Genomic DNA, 22458 nt, shown 5'->3' with positions numbered 1-22458 from the left:
TGATATAGACATAGTTATAGATATACAACATAGAGAAGGTAATGTGTTGTTATGCAGGCATAATAATCTGAGTTAGCACACAAAGAAGTATTTTATAAGACTGTGTGTGTTGCAAAGGGAGGGTTGTTATAGTACTAGGAAGTCATTTCAAGCTGGGACACTAGTCACATTATAACATGAAAAACAAGAAGAAAATAATTTAATTATTTGTCTCTGGCTAAGTAAATTGAGATCAAGAAGTGAGGTGATGCTCTGTGGGGTGGTTCCACAGCTATGAACGCCGAAGTTCTGGCTATTCACTGCAAACAAGCAAACAGCTTGGAAAAAATCTCGTTTTAGGGGTTCAGCCCATCCTTGCAGTTCTACTCCAGTCTATGTCCCTAAAATGTGCTACAGTATAATCTACTATTAGAGCACAAACTCTACCTTCATTCCTTTTAACACCCTCAAAATGTACCTTGGCTTTCAAGCACACTTAAAAGTCCTCTAGGCATACATCTCTAAGTGCATGAAATCTGGACAAAGCTAAAAATAATGGGGGGACAAAGGCCCAAAATCAGGGACTTTTTAAACATTGTTCTTATAAACCTAGAAAGTTGCTACAATAACAGGTTTTGTATTTGTATGCATTTTCTAAAGGATGTGGAGTCTGAAACTCAGATGACTGTCATTATTTAGTGACTTCAGTCCTGAATAGTTTGCCAGAAAAACAGAATTTCTATGAAGAACAAAAGGGGATGCAATCCACACAAGGCAACCTAAGCAGCTGCCTAGGGCCTGGCGTTGGTAGCCACGTGACACTTACTAAAAAAATGTCCCAAACTGATTTTCTGCCACACATTAATCAAAAAATGTCTCAACTGTTTTTCTCCTGCTCCATCATAAATTGTTTTCTGCTGCTCAGTCTTTCTGCTCTGTCACTGTTGAGCATACAACAGCTCCAGTCTCTCATTGGCTCATATGTGAGCCAAAGAGACAGACTGAGCTTTTGCATGCAAATGAAAGACATCCAGTAATTGGGGTAGGATTTAAATACAAACAGGAGTGCAGCATTATTTCTTTGTGTGAATGGGAGATCATTGCAGCATTTTTGATTTTCATAGATGGAAGGGAAATCATCATTAAATGAAAGAGCACAGAACATTTGTCTGCTTGAGGGGTACCACCAATAGCATGGGTGTGTGTGTGTGTGTGTGTGTGTGTGTGTGTGTGTGTGTGTGTGTGTGTGTGTGTGTGTGTGTGTGTGTGCGCACATACACATATGTGCATGCATTGCATGAAATGTCCTATTTAGGGGGAATTGTCTAGTTTATTGACATGCTCAAGAGTCAAACTCTGTACCTTAGATATGGGGGCAAAGTCATCTACCAGACCTACATTAACTACTTTCTTCTCCTTTGGTAAATCATTAAGGATTGCAGTCAGTCAATGTCAGTTATTACAGTTTTATATTTTTTGGGGACCATAAAATACATGTTGATGCAAAAACAATTCTTCTGTTAACTTTTCAATCAATTTATAGCAGTCTGCTTGTATCTGTCTCCAGTTTTGCAGAACATCTTTGATTATGCCTCATTTACAGGCTCATAGTTCATAGGTGTTTACTAGGCTAACAACCACAACGGCCTTTTTATTCCTAGCCATGCATCCCAAATCTCTGACAAGTTCTGGTACCCTTGATAAGTGTAAGCAGGGGCTTGGTGGATGAAACATTTTACAAGCAGGAGCCTGGGAGATGAAACATTTACAGGTTGTTTGTGTCCATTAGAGACATTGGTGCCAAACCAAGGATAATTTCCTGTTCCCTATCCACATGTCCAAGTTACACTTGAATTGGGTTAGGGAGGAACTCTGCTTCACATGGATGGTGAGCCTGTTCCAGAGATGGGGTAGTCTCTGGGATACATACTTGTCTCTCCAGGAAGTCCTATTTATATCACAGTCAAGGGTTAAGTCTTTAGAATGGGTAATTCTGGTGCTAGTTGTTTTGTGAATATGTAAAGCTCCATCAGAGTGGAGTCTGACAATGCCCTGTATGCCAGGCATAGATCTCCCCTCAGCAGCCTATAGGATAAAGAATACAGGGATAGGGCCTTCAGCAGTTTGCATAAGACATTTTTCTTACACCCTGTATTCTTTTAGAAAGGAACCTCTGTGGATGTCCCAGTTGTTGGATATGCCTGGTTAAGTACATACTAAGGGGGGCATTGTAATCAGTGATAGGTCTGATGAATGCTGAATACAGTGGAACAATGACTTCCTTGGACCTAGATGCCATACCTTTGGTTATAAATTGCGTAATATAGAATTATTTCCTCATTCCTGCAGACATGTGATTGTCAAAGGCTAGATTACTGTCTATGTGTGTCCCTAATTCCATGACTACTTGGTCAGCTCTAAGTGGTGTCTTGTCAATATGATAGTTACCAGGGGTGGATGACTTCCTGAAGGATACTATTATGCATTTCTTCTCATTTAGTTTTAGTCCATGGTTCTGACACCAGTTGTTTGTTTGCGTCAGTCCTTCCTGGAGAACATTTGTGTCAGTGTGGAATTCAATGACAGCTTCTAATTTGCAATCATCTGCAAATTTTGTCAGCTAGAGACCACTGACACTGACCTTGACTTCAGAGAAGTAAATGCCAAAAAGGAGCAGTCCAAGGACTGATTCCTGAGAGACTCTACTTTTGATCAGTCCTTGAGCAAGTCACTTATGTTCATAGGTAGGTACTAGGCTATCTGCCTGAAGGCATTCATAAGCATAGCCAGAATGTGTTCCCTGTGCCTCTGTCCAGCAGAGCCACTGAAATGATCCCCTGGGTAAACTTTCTGTTTCCCATCCCCTTGTCAAGGTTTCTCTTGAAGAGTGTTAGTGAGGAGCTCTGCCTAATGTAGATTGGTATCTTGTTCCAAAGCATGGGAAGTCTCTGGGACAGGAATCTATCCCTCCAGCATGTCCTATTTATTGCTGTGGTGAGGTTTAGATCCCTAGAGCATGTGGCTTGAGGGGATATGGTTTTCTTTAGGTGGAGCATGTCCATCAATTCTGGTTTGGACATGGCCTTTTATGTCAGACAGAGATCACCTCTGAGTAGGTGGTATGCAACTGAGTACAGCTGGAGTTTCTTCATTCAAGCTGCATAAGGCATCTGTTTGAGACCAGTGATCTTATTGGTGAGATACTTCTGTGGTCTTTCCAGCTGTTGCAGGTGTCTTGTAAGGTACATCCCAAATGGGGTGTTGTACTCTATGATGGGTCTGATGAGTGATAAGTAGAGGGGCACAATGACCTCTTTTGATCTGGATGCGAACCCTTTTGTGATTAGGTGGGCCACATAGAAGGATTTTCTAACCACTTTGGCAATGTGATTATCAAAGGAGAGATTACTATCTACTTGGGTCCCCAGATCCCTTATTATGTCTTCCGTATTTAGAGGACTACCACCTATGTGGTAGTTTGTGGGTACTTTGTATTTTCTAAAGGGGGTGACTATGCACTTTTTGGCATTTAGCTTGAGGCCATGATTTTGACACCAGGTATCCATCTCAGTGAGACCCTTTTGGAGGATGTCTGTGTCAAATAGAGAGTTAATTATAGCCCCTAGTTTGCAGTTGTCTGTGAACTTGGTCAGCCACAGTCCTCCTGTGCTTGCCTGTACCTCTGAGAAGTATATGCTGAACAGGAGGGGTCTTAGAACTGAGCCCTGAAGAATGACACTTGTAACCGGTTCAGAGTCAGACCTAGCTCCCGCAACTCTCATCATGTGGGTTCTGTTCGTGAGCCAGCTGGCAACCCATCTTTTGACATAGGGGTTTATGTTCAGGCTGGTGAGCTTGTCTATAATACCAGAATGGGGAATGGTGTCAAAGGCCTTTGCAATGTCCAGGTAGACTGCGTGTACCACCTTTCCCTCATCTATAGCCTTGGTAACTGTCTCAAAGAAGTCCACCAGGTTTAGGAGGCATGCTCTGCCCTTAACAAAGCCAAACTGGGTAGGGTCCGGTGTTTGGAGGTTCCCAGTGTCTCTGTTAATGAGTTCAATGAAGATGCGCTCCATAGCCTTGCAGTCCAAGCTAGTCAGGGTTATAGGGCATTAGTTCCTGGGGTCTGTTGTGGCTCACTTTGTGGAGTGGAATAACCATTGTTGTGTGCCACTCTATGGGTACGTAGCCTGTGGAGAGGCTGAGTATGAACAGTGTGTTTAGGTGAGGGGTTAGTTCGTCTTTGAGCTTGTGTAGGACGCAGCCTGGGACACTGTCCAGTACCATTGATGCTGTGTTTTTGTCTTTGGAGAGGGTTGTTTTAACTGGAGCGTCTGTGATTTCAGGGGATCTACATTCTTCTGGTATGATTATGGGCCCTTTTGGGGTGAGAGGCGGTGAAGTTTGCACTGAACCTGTCTGCCAGCATGTTGGCAATATTGGTCGGTTCAGTGTATTTTGTGCCATTCTGCACTACCTCTGAGCAGATCTGAGCATTGCCACGTAGATTCTTGACACAGCTAAAGAATGCCTTGTGGTTATCTTTGGAGTCCTTAGCAATTTTTCTTTCGAAGCTCGACTTGGATAATTTTATGAGGGATCATAGTTTCTTGCTGATACTGATCAGGGATGTCTTCCTTTCTTGGGATTTTACTCTTTTCTGTACTAATTTCCTCCTTTTATTGTATAGCTTGCTTATGGCAGGGGTCCACCAGACTGGTTTCCTTTTCTTGGAGGAGTGAGTCTTGGTTTTGCTTGGGATAGCATGATCCATGCATTCTTGTAGGTGCCCATAGAATCCATTAGTAAAGGATTTTACAGCTTGGACAGCATTATACTTTAGCATGGGGGCTTTGAAACTTTTCACCTCGGTCTTAAGTAACATGAAGTTTGCTTTTGAAAAGTTTTTCATGGTGGTTTCCTTGTCCAGGGGTGGGGTGGAATGTGGATATCCAAAGTGATTTGTTTATGGTCAGATCTAACCAGCGAGGGGTTGACCTCCAGTGTGGAACACCATTTGCCCATGTTGGTGATGACCAGGTCTAATATGTTGTCACCAATGGTGGGAGTGTTGACCAGTTGATCCAGGGCATTTGAGTTTATAAATTCTAGGAAATGTTGGGCAAGAGAGTTAGTACTTGAGTAGTTCTCCCAGTTAATGTTTGGGTAATTGAAATCACCCAATATTAGGGTGTTTGGTAGGACCTTTATGTTTCCCAGTGCTTTTGAGCAACTGGATATTTGGGCTAGGCTCTTCCATGGTCCCCTAAATGGCAAATCTAATACCTACCTTAGAATCAGAGTAGTTATAGGAAGGAAATTGATTGTAGTAAACAGGAGCATCATCATTGAACTATGGTCTTTGGATGTGATGGATGGTTTCATTATTCTTTTGAACATTGACTGTGTGTTTATTGTTTATCCGTGAATAAACTGGACAATGTGAACTATATGTTTAATGTAATATTTTAACTATTAGTACATTTTTAATTTAGCTTGTTTTTGCAGGCACACGTGGATTCCACTGTGTATGGGCTACAACAGTTTATCTAGCACTGAGTCAAGATGATTAAGGCTATGAGCTGCTTCCTATACTATACAGTTTGAGTCCCTCAGACTTCTTTGTCTTATATGTGACTCTGTGATGTTACTTCACCAGATAGTACTCTTAGGCTGCTCTTGAAAAGGGACACTTATGGCCAGTGGGCTTTCCCAGGCTTTTAGCAGATGCATTATACATCTGCCTTTTGAACACCTGCTCCCTTCACAGAGGAGCTAGTTAGTATTTCACTATATGCTATTTGAGTATGAATCCCAGCACATCTCTTGTAGTTTGTTTGCTAGATGCATTTTCACTAAATGTGAGCTTCAAGGCGAAAAGAAGTTCACTGTTTCTCATGCTACTTATGTTTTCAATGACAGAGTAGTTTGTTTTACTTAGAAATTGGCTGTTTTGTTCTGTAAAATTTGAAATAAAAGTTTTAAATGAAATCCAAATCTCTGTGATAACTATGAAAGTAAAATGAAGAAAACAGTATGTACACTGACACTCAGTGTTTATAGCTACTGGAGAGAGACAGCCAAGTAATGGGATATTGATATGGCTGGTGGGGGTCTGATTCATTATGTTCGTAGGGTCCCATTTGTCCATGATCCAGCTCTGTTGTCTCTGGAGGTGTGTGCTGCAACAATAAAGCATTGTTAGCAATTCCAGTAGGTCAGACCTGTACTGAGTGATATCAAACAGGATAGCTATCCTTGATGACAGAGAACACATAATGAGGTCAAAAATAAGACGTACGTGTCCTGCAAGCATATAAGCCCACACTTCCAAAAATTAGGATGTTATTTTTGTTATACATATTTCTGTATGACTTGTGGGTTGTTGAACAAAAGCTACTGATGCATTTATATTGTATTTAATTGTTTTGCTTTATTCCTTGCATTAAATTGATTCATTAACAAGCTTGGATTGTGCAATATAATCTAAACATATTGCGTTTTGGTTATGTAAAATATTGCATTTTAGTAATGCATTTTTCAGTACATTCTCTACAGATTCCAGCAACTGTAAATGGGTCAGCATTTGTCAATTCATACAGTTTGTATTATTTGGAGTGATGATCAGAACAGTCTGATCTTCAACATCCATTAAATAGTCATTGTTGCATATTACTGTGATACACTCTTCTCTACAAGATTGTACAGGATTTCTGCATTTAGTTAAAAACTTCTATTCTGGCAGTTGGTGCAGAGGAATAAAGCTTTGAATTGTTAATGAGCTGCTTCCTTGTGGGCAAGGATGCAGGGTCTGAAAATTTCCACCTTCATTTACCTACTGTGTGTGACATTGAGCAAATCACCTAAACAGACAGTGTTTGCAGCAACTGGGAATTTGGTCTAGGCTCCATAAAGGTCTGCTTACCTAGAAACTATGAAACTATTGCATTATATATATGGATCTACTTTTCTTCATCGAAATTACACTTCTTCAAAAAAGAAAAGTAGATGCCCACTTCAACGAAAGTGCACTTCCGCTGAAGCATAGCCACTGGATCTGTTAACTAAACAAAAAACACACAAAAAAATATTTTTCAGGGGGGAAAGCCCCCCTGCACCCCCTCTACTTTAATATCACTCCGAGATCACACTACAGTGGGGAAAAGGGAATATTCCCTTATCCCCACTGTACCACAATCTCAGCACTAGTTTGCTTAGTTGTACATCAACACTAAACACTGATGTACAACTAAGGTTACATACAAACTGCATGTTTTTATTTCTTCCTCTTTTTTTTACTTTGATTTTCACATGAATGTGCATTTTCAACAAAATGCACTTTCATGGAAGTGCACTCACGAATTTATGTTTTGTCGAAAAGTAAATTCGATGTACTAAATGGAACCCATATATTAACATACTGGTTAACAGGCTGGAAATGTAAACAACATTTTTGTAGTTGGTTTGCAGCAGAAATATACTAAGATGAATGTCACAACAATGAAAATAGAAATGTGATGTTGTTTCTGTGCACAAGGTGCCTCAAATATACTTTTCATACATGACTCACAGGTAAGAGCTATATGGCCCTCAATATTGTAGCAGTAAGACGTAAGCAGACATATGAAACTCAGGACTGTGTCATATAATGTAGATATAACCAGTGAAATGCACAAAGTAAGTGCATGACAAAACCATAAAGTAGCTGGAAATTAAACTGGTGGCATGGGACTGTAAAACTTCTTTTGCAGGACTGAGGACAGGAGTTTGTGGAACAGACAAACACACACACACACACACACACACACACACACACACACACACAGACACACATGTACACATACACACACACACACACACACACACACACACACACACACACACACACACACACACACATATGCACACCACACACACACACATATACACATACAAACACATATCAAGTAGTTAGGTAATCATCATTTTTTTACATGAAGGCCTGTCAAGACAGGGGCATGACAGGTAAGTGTAAGACAAGGAAACAAATGTCCAACAGAGTCCCTCTTAATGACTGCATTAAGGTTCAGATGTACTCACTAGGGAATTGATCTGTGAGGATCTGCAGTAGAATAGCCATGCATTCCCACTGAGTGTCTTGCCTTAGTAGTTTAGTACCAAGTCCTGTTTATTTTATGTAAGTGTTGTGTAACTCCAGGTATGATAATTTTTTAGTATTATGAGAGAACTCTTTGCATAATAAGATTAAATAACTATAACCCTGGAGCAGACATTACATGTTCCCCTTGCCATAAGGAGCAAAGGTACCAAACCAGGGTTGAACTTATGGTTTCCCATCCATGCATCCAGGCTGCACTTCAATAAAGTACGACATGTACTTAACTTCACATGAAGAGGAAGATGGTTCCAGAGAAGTGTTATTCTCTGTAAGACATATCTGTCCTTCCAGCATGTTTTATTTAAGTTGCAAGAGACTGCGGTCTCTAGAGCAGATGCTTCTGCCACTATTGGATGTATGGATATGCAGATGGTCTGTAAGGATGGAATGTCTTTGAGGATGGGTTGGTAGATGCTCTGTATGTGAGGAAAGGTTATCTCCTTAGCAACCCATAGGACACTGAGAGGATGGACAAGGGTTTGATGTGGTCAAATTAGCTTCTGCGATTTAGTCTCCTGATTTTCTTGGTGCGAGAACATTGTGGTTACTCGAGTTGAGTCAGGTGCATGGACAAGTACATGCCAAATGGGGCATTATATTCATTGACTGGCCTAATGAATGCAGTGTACAATGGAATGATTACCTCGCTAGATCTGGATGCCATACCCTTGCTAATAAGCTGTGCTATAAAGAAGGACTTCCTAACAGGTCAATGCAAAGCACATTACTGAAATCTGGTAGGCACTAGTGACATAAAAAGACATACTATACAGATAATAAGGAGAGTAGCCCAGTAATACCCCAACACATGAGGAGAGACACTATGGTTGATGGCATAGCCTCTGAAGTTTTACATTATATGTACCACAGAGAGACAACAAAGAAGAGAAAGGTCTATGCATGATACCAATGGGTTCTTACAGTACTGTGACAGTGTACAGAATGTGAAGCAATATTGGGGATATTGTCTGTGTGTGTGAAGCAATACTGGGCATATTGTCTGTGTTCTTGTCAAGGCATTGGGGGCAAAGTGGTGACATTAGAGTATTCTGTTACTAACTCTTGCCTAACTCTTTGTAATACAGCCAGGACCCTGTCTATCTAGGAAGATCTCAGAGTAGAGTCATTACTCTTCTATGTTGTCAAAAGTCACTTGAGCACCTTCAGTGGCAAGAGTAGTAGGCACAGCCCACTGACAGAATGTCCCAGGGCAGGTTCAGGATATGCTAGGCAGATTATATTTGAAAAGCTTGTCAAAGAATGCAGGCAGTTTATGCAGAATGAGAAGGGACTATAGTGGAGAGAAAGAAGTCTCATCTTCTCTGCTCAGATAGCTTCCATCACTATCCTCGCCAGGGTGAGCAAACTTAGAAAACAGTAGAGGGAGGGAAGATAGGTAGGAAGGTGGGTGGATGTACGACTGGATGGATGGGTGGGTGGATGGATGGAAGGATGGAGGGATGAAGGGTGGAGGGCTGGATAGATAGATAGATAGATAGATAGATAGATAGATAGATAGATGGATGGATGGATGGATGGATGAGTGGGTGGGTGGGTGGATGAAAATATGGAGGGATGAAGGATAGATGGCTGGATGAATGGATAGGTGAATGGAAGGAAAAATGGAGGGAAGAAGGGTGGAGGGATGGATGGGTGGGTAGATGGATGAAAGGATGGAGAAGTTTTGTTCACCCTGGTCAGATCACTGCCATTGACACTTCAACTAGGACAGTCAGCACAGAAAATGGAGGAGGCAGAGATGAATGACTGAAAGGGTGGATGATGGATAGATAGATGGATAGATAAATAGATGGTTGGATGAAGAAACCTGGTCTACCACATAAACTTTCACCAGAATGAGCATCTTAGAAAATGGTGGAAGGATGGATGTATGGATCAGAGATACAGATATAGTAGTGATACTTGTAGAAGGCAGTGTTAGTAATACATGTAAAAAACTGGCACTTAAGAGATGGGGTGCATGAGGGTCTGTCATCATGCTATAAAAACTGACATAACTAGACAGCTGCACATGATGCAGAGGAGGTCTTTACTGGGATTTGTATGACCTCTCAGTGTGCTTTATCTGCCCAAAGGCTCATCAGCATGATGTTGCTGAATATAACTCGTGTAGAAGCCAAGGCAATTTATAGTATGATATATTGTCTATTATTATTATTTCCAGACACAAGACAAGATCAAACAATGTGTTTCAATTAATTCTGCTTACTAAGGTAAAATTCTACTTGCTGAATAAAAAGAACAATCACAGCTTGACATGAGTACAAGTAATTTAGTGCTACGAGTGTATGACACGTTGATTAATTTTGACTCATGCATTACCTGGCACATGTAACATTATCATAACTAACTGTACTCACTTATAGCTATACAAGATACATTAATCAGTAGATATAGTAATATAACAATTTTAATACCACTATCCATACTAAAGCTATTAGTCGGGTGAGCTGTGTAGTTTCCAATACTTTTAGTTGTTGGCAAGCATTGTGTTTGAAACTGTATAAACAAAAAATTATGCAATTAACAGAAGTGGAAATACAGTACATCCTTACCCTGGCTTGTGTCTGGTTCTGAAACTCCAGCTGGTTTTTAAGATCTTGTACATGGTCTTGAAGTACCATCCGCAGAGAAAATTCTGCATCATTCCTAAAAAAGGAAAGGTAAGGAAATGATGGTGACTAAACAGCAAAAGTCATATTTTCAAATACTGAAAACAAACAACATACTTACACATTCTTATGAAATATGCAAAAGAACAAGCTTGTTTAAAAAATTATGTTTTTATTGGAGCATAATAAATGCCCAAAACATTCAACAATTAGGATTTGAAGATTGAGCAAACTTACACTGTAGACATAACTTACTCTGGTAATCATCCTTATATTTAATTTGATGTGTGGGCTCCTCACTACATGCCTAGTTATGGGGGTTTTAACAACCAAGGAACTTTTCATTGCCTGAGAGAATAGGTAAAAAGCAGTTAGTGGATCCTTTTGACATCTGAAATGGACCTGTGCTTTTGCATCAGAATCTACCACATTACAGCAGGCCAAGCAAGGATAATTCTAGAATTTATGACACACTCACTGAAGCTAGACTATATGCAAGCAGTAATGCCCAACAGGGTATGTGTTATTGTGGAAGTAACACCCACCCAGGGGTATTCTGAGGCCCAGAAGCACATTATTTCCACAATAACACACACCCTCGTGGGCATTATTGCACTTAATTGGCTGGCTGCAATATTCTTGTGTTTTACTTATTTTTTTTTTATTACTACATAATTTTAAATATTTTTGATGTAAAATAGTTCCTTTGCCTAATGTTTCAAACCTGCTGTAGTATATGTTAATGGTGCTAGAGGAAGCATTTTACACCCAAAATATAACACTTTAAAAAATATCCAGGTATTTACTTTATTTTTTTGGTCCCTTACTCCTAAGAGGTTTCATTTGTTGGCATTCATTAAAGACTAAAGTAAATAAATAATGACAAATTTGAGTTTCAGATTTTTATTTTCTTCAGAAAATTCATGCTAACAGAAATTCTTTATTTAAGCAAATTTGTAATTTTATAAGAGCAATAATCAAAATCCCTTTCTATTTTTGGACCTTTGTTCCCCCTTTATTTTAGACTTTATCCAGATTTCTTGAGCTGAAAGGTCCATAGGTACGCAACGTTCTTTACTGGTGCTGCTGCCAATAGTCCATCTCATTCACTCTCTCTCTCTCTCTCACAGGCACATATAAAATGCATGCTAACACAAATCCCAATATTCAAGTAAAATAGCTTCCTGTTTTGAGCCTTTGTCCCCCCCCTTTATCTCAGGTTTATCCAGTTATCTTGAGCTAAGAGTTGAGAACATACCTCTCAACTGTCCAGATTTTTACAGAATATCCAGATTTTTGGATTATATGGTTGGTCCATTCCTCATAAAATTTGTAGTGTTCTGTGAAATCAATGGCAATCAAATTCATTAAGTAATAACAGACTTCATATCCTTCAGAAAATACATGCTAATGGAAACGCTGTTATTCTAGCAACGTTATAAGTTTATAAGAGCAACATTTAAAATCCATCCCTATATTTGATCCTTTGTTTCCCCGTTATTTCTGGCTCTGTACAGATTTCTTGTGCCGAGACGTTGAGAGGTAGGAGAGGTACACAAACCTCTTATGTGAAACTGCTGCTGCCAGGGATCGCCTGATCGCTGTCACTCTTCATTCTTCACTCTGTCTCACACACACACACACACACACACACACACACACACACACATACAGTCTCATGTTTTCATGCACGCATTCACTCACACAGGCAGACAGGAACATGTGTGTCCCTGCATGTTTTCGCACTGACTGAATTTGCAAATGTGTGATTCAGAATTTGGGTCTATGACCAACTTCTATAAAATATGGAATCCATTACATGAAACTATCAATAGTGCCAGCATTTTGCAAAGAAAATATAGTGGCTTTAATGTCAATTAGGACAGAAGGAAACATGGAAAGAAAATGCAAAGCCCCAAACACAGGAACATCTGTATAAAGACAGTAGAGTCAGACTGTTTTCAGTGAATGACTTTTAGGTGATATCTGAGGCAATTGATTAAAAGAAATAACTTCCTGTAAAGATCATTAACAATATACCAGGACCTTAACAGGAGCTTTAAACATTTCACTGACGGTTTCCATTCTGCTTTGTAGTAACAGATATAACAAAAGCATCTATTACTGAAGCCATACTTTTTCTGTCCTTCTAGGACTGATCTCCGCAGTTCTTCTACTTCTTTCTTATTCATGTCCAGCTGGACAGAAACAGTAGTGACGGATGCCCTCGCATTTTGCAAGTCAACATCCTTTTGTGCCAAAAGGAGCAGCAACTGTCTTATCTCTTCATCTTTCTGTAGCACCTCTGCATTTAGGTCCAGAATCCTAAAGCAAACAAACAAAAAAAGAAAGTGCGTCACATTCTTAATGAAAATGACTTTTATGTTAATATCATCAGATTACAGCAATTACAATTTATGGAAGCATGTACATTTAGAACTTACAGCTGTTTTAACATGAAAGAAAAGGCATGCTCACCTGGATGTGTGCTCCTACACACATCTAGCACATGTATAGCAGCATCTAAATATGTTACATTTCTTCCTATCATAATTATATAGCTGGGCAGTCACATGGTCATTTTAAATGGTAACATCTAGTTAACAGCAGTGGTACACATCCAGCAGTACATTAGTATATAAAGACTTCTGATAGTGTTTTAAATTATTTAAAGCTGAATACCTCTTACAGGAATTCAGTAAGTATTGGTGATACATTTTTTAAACATAAGCAGGATCTGAGGGATTTAACATTTTTGTGTGTGTGTGTGTGTCCACATACCTTCTTTTGCTGAATGTATCAGAAGAGTTATTATAAAGAGGCTTGGTATAGTTTATAACACTTTGCACCCTAATAGGTTAAACAATGAATTGTTAATGAAACACTTTTTATTGATAGTTTTAAGGTAGTATGCTGCAGCTTTTAAACTGATTTAATTGATTTCTAGTGCTGATTGGTTAATTACTGATGGCTTGTAATACTTTGGAACCTTTAGATCCTTAGAAGGAATTGCTGAAGCACTAGTTCTTTTGATTTGTTAATAGAAATAAATTTAAATATTTTAAGTTGTTGGTTGTTTAAGCCATTCTAGTACTCATTACATCTCTAGGGTCCGGGGTTCATTCCTGAACTCTGCTCATTGTCTGGGTGGAGTCTGCATGTATTCTTCCGACTTTTGTGTAAGCTTTTTTCTGGGTACTCCAGTTTCTTCTATACTCCCAGAAAATGCTACTTAATTGGATTGGCTACACTAAAAAATTGGTCTTGTATGTATGTGTTGCATTTACCCTTGCCCTGGGTCTTTTCTAAAGAAGTTTGGTGGGCCACTACATTTACCTGGCTAAGAGATGCTAAAAACTTCTGACAGAAGAGGTAAATAAGTGGCAAGATACCCTGACTACTATTTGGATTCAGAGAGGTTATGGGGGCTCTGCTGACTGTCAGACTGAGGAGGGTGGGGTTATCATTGCTACACTGTATAAGGAGGCTGAAAACATCAGTCACTGCTACAACATTAAGAGGCCATTACCACTTTGACTGTGGCCAACACAAAGGGATAGAAATGGCTACCAATGCTTCCAGTGTTTTTGGGAATGTCAGGATCTCTGACATAGACATTATAGTGGTGGGGCAGACTGATGGGTGAGGAGGGTCTACATGTCATGTTTTGAAAGATAATCTACCAGAACTTCTACAAAAAATGTAAGAGTATTTGAATAACACATTTCCAGCTGCAATGCCTAAAAGAAAATTAAATGACCTACAAGGAAATGTAAGACTGACCAGTGATGTTTGAGCAGTTAGGACTAGATCACCTGACCATCAGTCACAAGTGGGAAAGCCATATTTGGGCATATAGTTTATCCAGGATATTGTTTGTGGGTGGCATTTACAAATCCTTGTCATATTACTATGGTTCACAATTTATGTACTATCTGCTCTGCTGAGTATTTTAAGCATTTTATTTATTTATATTTCTTTAATGTAGGGAAGGAAGAGAGATTAACAGTCCATGACTAGAGGGGGGTGGGTCTCGCTAAGTAAAAATTTCTATGATACCCACTATGCCTGGTCAAAGCATGGAACTGCACCAAGGATAAATGACTCCAAGAGATATTGTAAATAATGGTATGGCTCATAACATATTGCAATTTAGTTTGTTTTTAATCTCAGCAACAAACACTCTTAACACTATAGTACAGTGAAGATCCGATAAATGCATATTTAGCAGCCTGACCTTCGTACACGAATGAGTTGCAAAATTAAATGATCAAATATTCTTTTAATCTATGAGGCTTCATATAAAATCACAGGATATCAAACTTGCCTTTTATTTTATATGCAGTTTTGATAATTCAGATGTTAGGTAAACCATTTATAGCTTCCAATAGGAATGATTGACACACAATTGTTCAAATCAAACTGATCAATAACAACTGATTTAGAAATCATTTATCTTACAGAAGACCCGCGTAGAATAAAATAAGCATTTTTGCAGCACTCTGGATGTGGGATGAAGCTTTCTCACTCCCTAACTTATTTAGGGTCTATACTATAACATCGATGTTGCAAAATGTCAAATGTTATAATATCGACACCACTATATCGAAGGCTGAAAAATTGAAGCCGCAGAACATCGAATTCTTACCTAGAGCAAGATTTCGGTGGGCCATTCCGTGGCTTCGCTATTTCCTCCACTGTGGTGCAATAGTTACAGACCTTAGGGTGAGGGTGTGGGTTAAGGTAAGTGGATAGGTAGAAATGCGCGTATGGTTTAGTGTAGGGTTAGAAGTAGGGTTTTTGTTAAGTGTATGTTTGTGTATAAATTAGTTTGTTTGTGTATAGTTTTTTAGGGTATGTGTGATAGTTATGGACCTTAGGGTTACGGTGCGGGTTAAGATTAGTGGACAGATAGGAATGTATGTACGGTTTAGTGTAGGGTTAGAAGTAGAATTTTGTTAAGTGTATGTGTGTGTATTATTTAGTTTGTTTGTGTATAGCTCCTTAGGGTAAGTGTGCAATAGTTACGGACCTTAGGGTTAGGGTGCAGGTTAAGGTTAGTGGATAGATAGGAATGTATGTACAGTTTAGTGTAGGGTTAGGAAGTAGGGTTTTGTGAAGTGTATGTGTGTGGATTATTTATTTTGGTATACTTGTGTTGTGTGCATGTTTCTCGGAATGGAAAATTTTTCCCTGGGAAAAAATTTGCTATTCTGGGTGTTCGATGTTATCACATTTTCACTGGGGCTCTGGACCATTTACCTCCATTTCCAATGTAGGTATTCAAGATTGGACTCTATGAAAACTGGTGTGCGCTGAGCTCAGACATCAAGGATAGAGGCTAAAGAGAAAATAAATAATGGGCCTTCTTGAAGACAAGCTTAGAATGGATGACCAATATTTGGTCTACCAGTTAGTAGTTATTATTCAATCTAGCAGGTAGTAGTCTCACTTAAAAAAAAACATTTTTAAATTAAAATGCCTATGATACCAATCCAGCCAATGTGTCAGGGAGACAAGAATGCCTATGTAATCCCAGAGGTGTTGTAATTGATCTTGTTATGACTTAGAAGCAGTGAGGTCCTTTTAAACAGCACTAGTAGAAGCTAAACCAATGCTTATAGCCAGCAGAGCTGTGTCTGTGAGGGAAGTTCAAAACAGAGCTTGAAGGAGGTTGTGTGCTGCTGAGCTCTGGAGACAAACAGTTGGTTAATGATTTGCATTTCTGAAACTAGTTGGGAATATTTTCTTTTGTTTAAAGCTTTGTGTCTTGGAAATTTTAAAAAGAGTGTGACTGGGAGATTTCTTCAATCACAGACACTGAAAGCCTACGCCTAAGTCTGTGTTTTGAAGATTCTATTATTTTCTACTTTGGCTGTGATGCCAAGTCTTGCAAAGAAAGGCTGTGCCCTCTGGACTGCTACCTAAAGCCTACCAATAAGACCAGGCTTCCTAACTGTTGTTTTAAACAGGATCTATATTATAATCGCGAAACCTCACATACACGAATATGGAAACATCGACACATGCTAAGCAAAGCACGAAAACACCGAATGTCCTGAACCGCAAAATTCAAAATGTCGAATCAGCATAGTCGGTCAACCTCACCGCCCGCTACGTACTACCTACCCAGACAAAATAAATAATCCACATACATACACTTAACAAAACCCTACTTTTAACCCTAAACTAAAGCTTAAATATATTACTATGTATGCACTTACCTTAACCCGCAGCCTAACCCTAAGGTCCGTAACTATTACACACTTATCTTAAGGAGCTATACTGGAGAAAGGCCAACTATGACGATTTGACATTTCGAATTTCGTGCTTCAGGACGTTCTGTGTTTTCCCGTTTTGCTCAATATGTGTCGACGTTTCCGTATTCGTGCAACTGCGGTTTCGTGGTTGTAATAGGTAACCTTTTAAACATTTGCAAAAAGGTATGTGGTTTATCATACCTCCTGGATAAACTGTTTTCATAAAACAATATTCTGCATTTGTTTTATTTAAAGTAGAATTGAGTCACTCAAGTTTTGTGTTTGCCTTGAGTCGAGAAAGGCAAGACCTCAGTCTGGGGAACAATCAAGTGCTAGTCAGTCATTTTCTGTCTACAGACGTTTCTTGCAAACCTTTGCTGCTGCTATAAAGAATTGACCTCCTTTACTAAAAAAATGCTTTGTCATATATTACTTTACTATTTTGTTGTGTTTTAAAACCAACCCTCCTTATTTTAACTGCATAAAATCTGAGATACCTGGGTAGAACTACAGTGTCCTAACCAAAATTTCTCCAGATAAGCACCAGACTGTCAGTCTAGGAATGTTCTCTGTATTGTTAGCATATTGTTGGCATATTGTTAATTGGAGCTTGTCTGACTGAAGAAAGTTTTTTTCTTTCTTTCTCTGGGTGTGAGGCCAGGTGCTGAATTATTTTCCAATGCAGTTATCTACTGTAAACTCTGCAGTTATATCAAATGTGAACTGCTTCAATGATACTGCTGTGACTTTAAACACAATGACTATAAGACCATAGATGTGGTTATTTTTGTTCATTTTATTAGCTTTACACTGGACACTGGGCTGACCATATTTGTTTTGACATTCCACTAACTATTCAAATCATACAGGTGTATCCAGCAATGGATATTTTTTACTTAAAACGGCTATAGTCACAAAGGTCCATAAGAAGTCATCTCTGGATCCACCAACTGGGCAGAGTTACTACTGCATCTCTGGCCTCCCCTTTTTTAAGCAAGGTCACAGATAGGGTTATGACTGTGTTTCTCATTTCATGTCTCCTCAGTCACTATTAGTGTTAATTCAAGAGTAAATAAAGCATTAAGACTGTCCTTGCCAGGGTCTTGAATGATCTCCTCATGATGGAGAATCATTGTAAATATACCGTGCTGGTTCTCCATGATCTTTTTTACCAGTTTTATGCCACAGATCACTAGACCTAGGCTGTGTCTATGTCCCAACAGTGACCTTCTAGTGGAGTCATCCACTGGTTTGTCTCTTACCTCTTGTGTAATACTCACCTTGTTCACTGACCACCGGAATTAGTCCAGTCCATATTTATGGCCAGTGAAGAGACTGAAGCATTCTGGGGCAGCATCACCCCCTCCCCTCACCATCCAAGAAAGGCATACAATGGGCTAGGCTAGAATATCGTATGAGCCTCTAAGTCTGACTCTACCCCTCTGTTGAGCACAGGTACACCACCCCCTCCCCACAAACTCAATGGGGCATGCATGCACTAATCTGTCTGCATCTTCACAACTAAAGTGCACTATACCTTAAACTCCCATACATTGACCTGGAGTGGATACAGCAGGTACAGATCTCCATATACAGACTTCTAGCGGACAGCTTACATTATGGTCTTATTGATCCTGTCCCTGGTGCTTGACAGTAACTGTCTTTTATAAGTTTGTCTTCAAGATCTTTACCATGACCTATCAAGGCATACCTGACCTGGGTCTCCTCTGTTTTTAATGAGTTTCTGATAGTGTATTGACAATCATTCTGCTCTGTTTCATTTAATGGGAGTTGTTAATGGTTCCCAAGATGCACCTTGACTCTTCGGGTTAAAGAAATGTTTCCTTCCACAGAATTTGTTTGTTTGCTATGTGAATATTCCATTCTGACCAATAGTCAGAACACCTACATTTCCATAGGGCTTATTTCAAATAATAAGTTAATAATTAAATTTAACCTGTTTTCTCTACTGATACCTGTACTCTTTTGTGTTGTTTTAGTATACAGTGTTAAAATTTTAGAAATCACACATGAATGGTTTGGGATATCAGGTATTGTCCAACTACTATGGTGCTTTTCATCAGATAAGGTACTCATATATGCAATGCTTTCTTCCACTGCCCATCCATTAAAAAGGTGGAAGTAAAAGACACCTGCACCTAAATGAAGATGTCTTAGAAAAAATCAAATCTTCCAGTACCAATGGCAGCACCTCCACAGTGATGAAGTGTTTTGAGAGGCTGGTTGATGACGCCATAACATCTGGGCTGCCTACTGATCTTGACCCTCTGCAGTTTGCTTACCAAGCAAACCACTCTATGGCAGATGCCATCTCTCTACCACTCCATCTATCGCTGGAACACCTTGGAAATAAAAACACCTATGCAAGGGTACTATTCATTGACATCAGCTATGCTTTTAACATGGTCATCCCTCTTCATCTGGTAATGAAGCTACTCCAGCTAGGCATCAACACTCCACTTTGTAACTGGATTCTTGACTTTCTCACAGACAAACCTCAGAAAGTGTGCGCAGGAAATAACTCATCAGATAGTACCACTCATCACTGGAGTCCCACAAGGATGTGTACTAAGTCCTTTGCTGTTCACCCTGTTAACACATGATTGTACAGCCAGGTACAATACAAATCACATCATCAAGTTTGCTGATGACTCAATGGTGGCGGGCCTCATCAGTAATGACAATGAAGCAGCATATAGAGATGAGATAGAACAAGTGATTACCTGGTGTGGAAATAACAACTTAGCACTAAATGTGAACAAGACAAAAGAGATAATTGTGGACTACAGGAAAAATGGCAATGAACATTCTCCCCTCACCATCAATGGGGAAACAGTGGAAAGAGTGAGAAGCACTAAGTTTCTGGGAGTGAACATCAATGAGGACTTGTCTTGGAACACAAATATAAATGCCATAGTCAAAAAAGTGCACCAGAAATTGTACTTTTTAAGAAGGCTGAGGAGATCGAATCTCCCTTCGACAGTTCTTACTACCTTCTACAGAGGTACTATAGAAACATCCAGACGAACAGCCTCGTAGTATGTATGGAAGCTGCTCTACCTCTGAATGCAAATCCCTCCACAGAGTGGTGAAGACAGCCGAGAGGATTATTAAGACCACCTTACCATCTATCCATGACTTGTACTTATCCAGATGTCTCAGCAGGGCAAGAGGAATAATTAAAGACTGTACTCACCCTGCTTACAGACTGTTCCTGCATCTATCATCCAGAAAGTGCTTCTGAAGCATAAGATGCAGAACTACGAGGTTCAGGAACAGCTTCTTCCCTAATGTCATCAGGCTGCTGAACTCTAGTAACCACTACACTCCATGATCTCCACCTGGGTCAGTAGTAACTGTCTCAAATTGTGCAAGAAACTGGTTACCAGTCTCACCTAATATTTAGTGCAATATTCACCTTGACTGTAACTTACAGGCCATCTAGAGCAGTAGCAATGCAGTAAAATATCTCTTTTTTTTTTCAGTGCAATACATGTTGCGAATTTGTAAATTAACCATAGTGCAATAATCTAATGTTCACAGTGCAATAGTCAAATGTCTCTTTCTGTGCAAGGATCAGTGCAATGTCTTAACCAAGTACCTTTGCAATACTAAAGTGTAATGCAATTAAGTGTTCACTTTGAAAAGTGTTAAAGTGTCTTTCTATGTGCAATATTAGTCTGTCTACTTGCATGTCCATGATGTAATAGCTAGGTGTTATATGTGTAAATGTCCGTGATGTAATAGCTAGATGTTATATGTGTAAATGTCTGTGATGTAATAGCTAGGTGTTATATGTGTAAATGTCCGTGATGTAATAGCTAGGTGTTATATGTGTAAGTGTCTGTGATGTAATAGCTAGGTGTTATATGTGTAAATGTCCGTGATGTAATAGCTAGGTGTTATATGTGTAAATGTCTGTGATGTAATAGCTAGGTGTTATATGTGTAAATGTCCATGATGTAATAGCTAGGTGTTATATGTGTAAGTGTCTGTGATGTAATAGCTAGGTGTTATATGTGTAAATGTCTGTGATGTAATAGCTAGGTGTTATATGTGTAAATGTCTGTGATGTAATAGCTAGGTGTTATATGTGTAAATGTCTGTGATGTAATAGCTAGGTGTTATATGTGTAAATGTCTGTGATGTAATAGCTAGGTGTTATATGTATAAATGTCTGTGAAAATAGTCTATATGTTGTCTGCGCTTTGAGTCCAGAGACACGGAATTTCATTCAGTTTTTGCACTTGCGTGATTTCTGAATGACAATAAAGTTTACTTTGACTTTGACAGCAGTATTTGTTCAGTACACACACACTCCAGCAGACAGTTAAACATATTACTATACATTATTCTGCCTTTCCTGGGAAACAGATCTAATAAATAATGAATGTATAGTAATTGATCTGATGACCTATTGATGACAGGTATGTTATTTCTATTCCATTAAGGAATAAATTGATGAGGAAAAGTACATGTATGTGAACGTTAAGTGGTAGGAGATGAATCCTAGTTCTGCCTATCTCTTCATCACTAGGCTGTGATGTCATCAAGGACTTTACACATTTTTAGGAGGACATGTATGATACCAGCATTATCTATGAAATGAAGCAATAAATTGTGTGCAAACTTCCACCATGTAGCTTTTCACAGTATGGTTAAGAAATGACTCAGTGTGTTTAAGCAAATTTGAGACTGTCACTTTACACAAACAGAATTTGCCAGAACATGTTATACATCATTTTGATGTCTTATGATAGTTTCATGCCATCTATATATCCTGAAGGAAATGTGTGCATCTATGTTCCTATCTGTTTCAGCCCCATCCTCCATGCTATGAAGAAATGATCATTTTGTAGCGTTCTCATAAGGAAACTATGACATATGGTACTGTGAAGCACATAATGTTTTGGAATACAAATCACTGAATGTTTCTTATTCAAAGTCCAGATATCAAAATATCAGTGTACTGAAGCACTTCTATGTCATTAGATAGAGATATAGAGATAGATAGATAGATAGATAGATAGATGGATAGATAGATAGATAGATAGATAGATAGAGAGAGAGATAGATAGATAGATAGATAGATAGATAGATAGATAGATAGATAGATAGATAGATAGATAGATATAGATATACTGATATATCTATGGAAGTACTCCAGATGGTCAATCATGTGTTTGGTCGACAGGTGTTAACTAGACCACATTAGGTTAACTATACAGATGGCTGACAGGTGTGCAAGATCACACAGTTCTTGGGGATGGGGAATACTACCTTTATGCAATTTTGTGTGATCGCCAAATCAGTGGGGGTGGAGGGTCACAGCAATGTTTTTGGTGTCTGTGTTTTGTTAAGTTTTGCATGCCCCATGGTTATTTGTCAGTGCATGCCTACTAGC

General features: G+C 39.1%; 1 protein-coding gene across 2 annotated transcripts in view; it reads right to left on the bottom strand.

Annotated features, from left to right (window-relative positions):
• LMNTD1 (lamin tail domain containing 1) overlaps positions 1–22458 on the bottom strand; it is a 1453405-nt gene that overhangs the window by 1243469 nt on the left and 187478 nt on the right. For both annotated transcript variants that reach the window (XM_044087661.1, XM_044087662.1), the window contains exons 4-5: positions 12910–13098; positions 10717–10810 (exon numbers count right to left, since the gene is read on the bottom strand). In XM_044087661.1, the coding sequence (XP_043943596.1) occupies positions 10717–10810; positions 12910–13098 (283 nt within the window). The remainder of the gene's footprint in view (positions 1–10716; positions 10811–12909; positions 13099–22458) is intronic.

The sequence above is a fragment of the Protopterus annectens genome, chromosome 11.part0 (genome assembly GCF_019279795.1).
Source record: "Protopterus annectens isolate FY-2018-M chromosome 11.part0, PAN1.0, whole genome shotgun sequence".
Classification (NCBI taxonomy): domain Eukaryota; kingdom Metazoa; phylum Chordata; order Ceratodontiformes; family Protopteridae; genus Protopterus; species Protopterus annectens.
The sequence above is the reverse complement of the archived record's forward strand: the minus strand, read 5'-3'. Positions and strand labels throughout refer to the sequence as shown.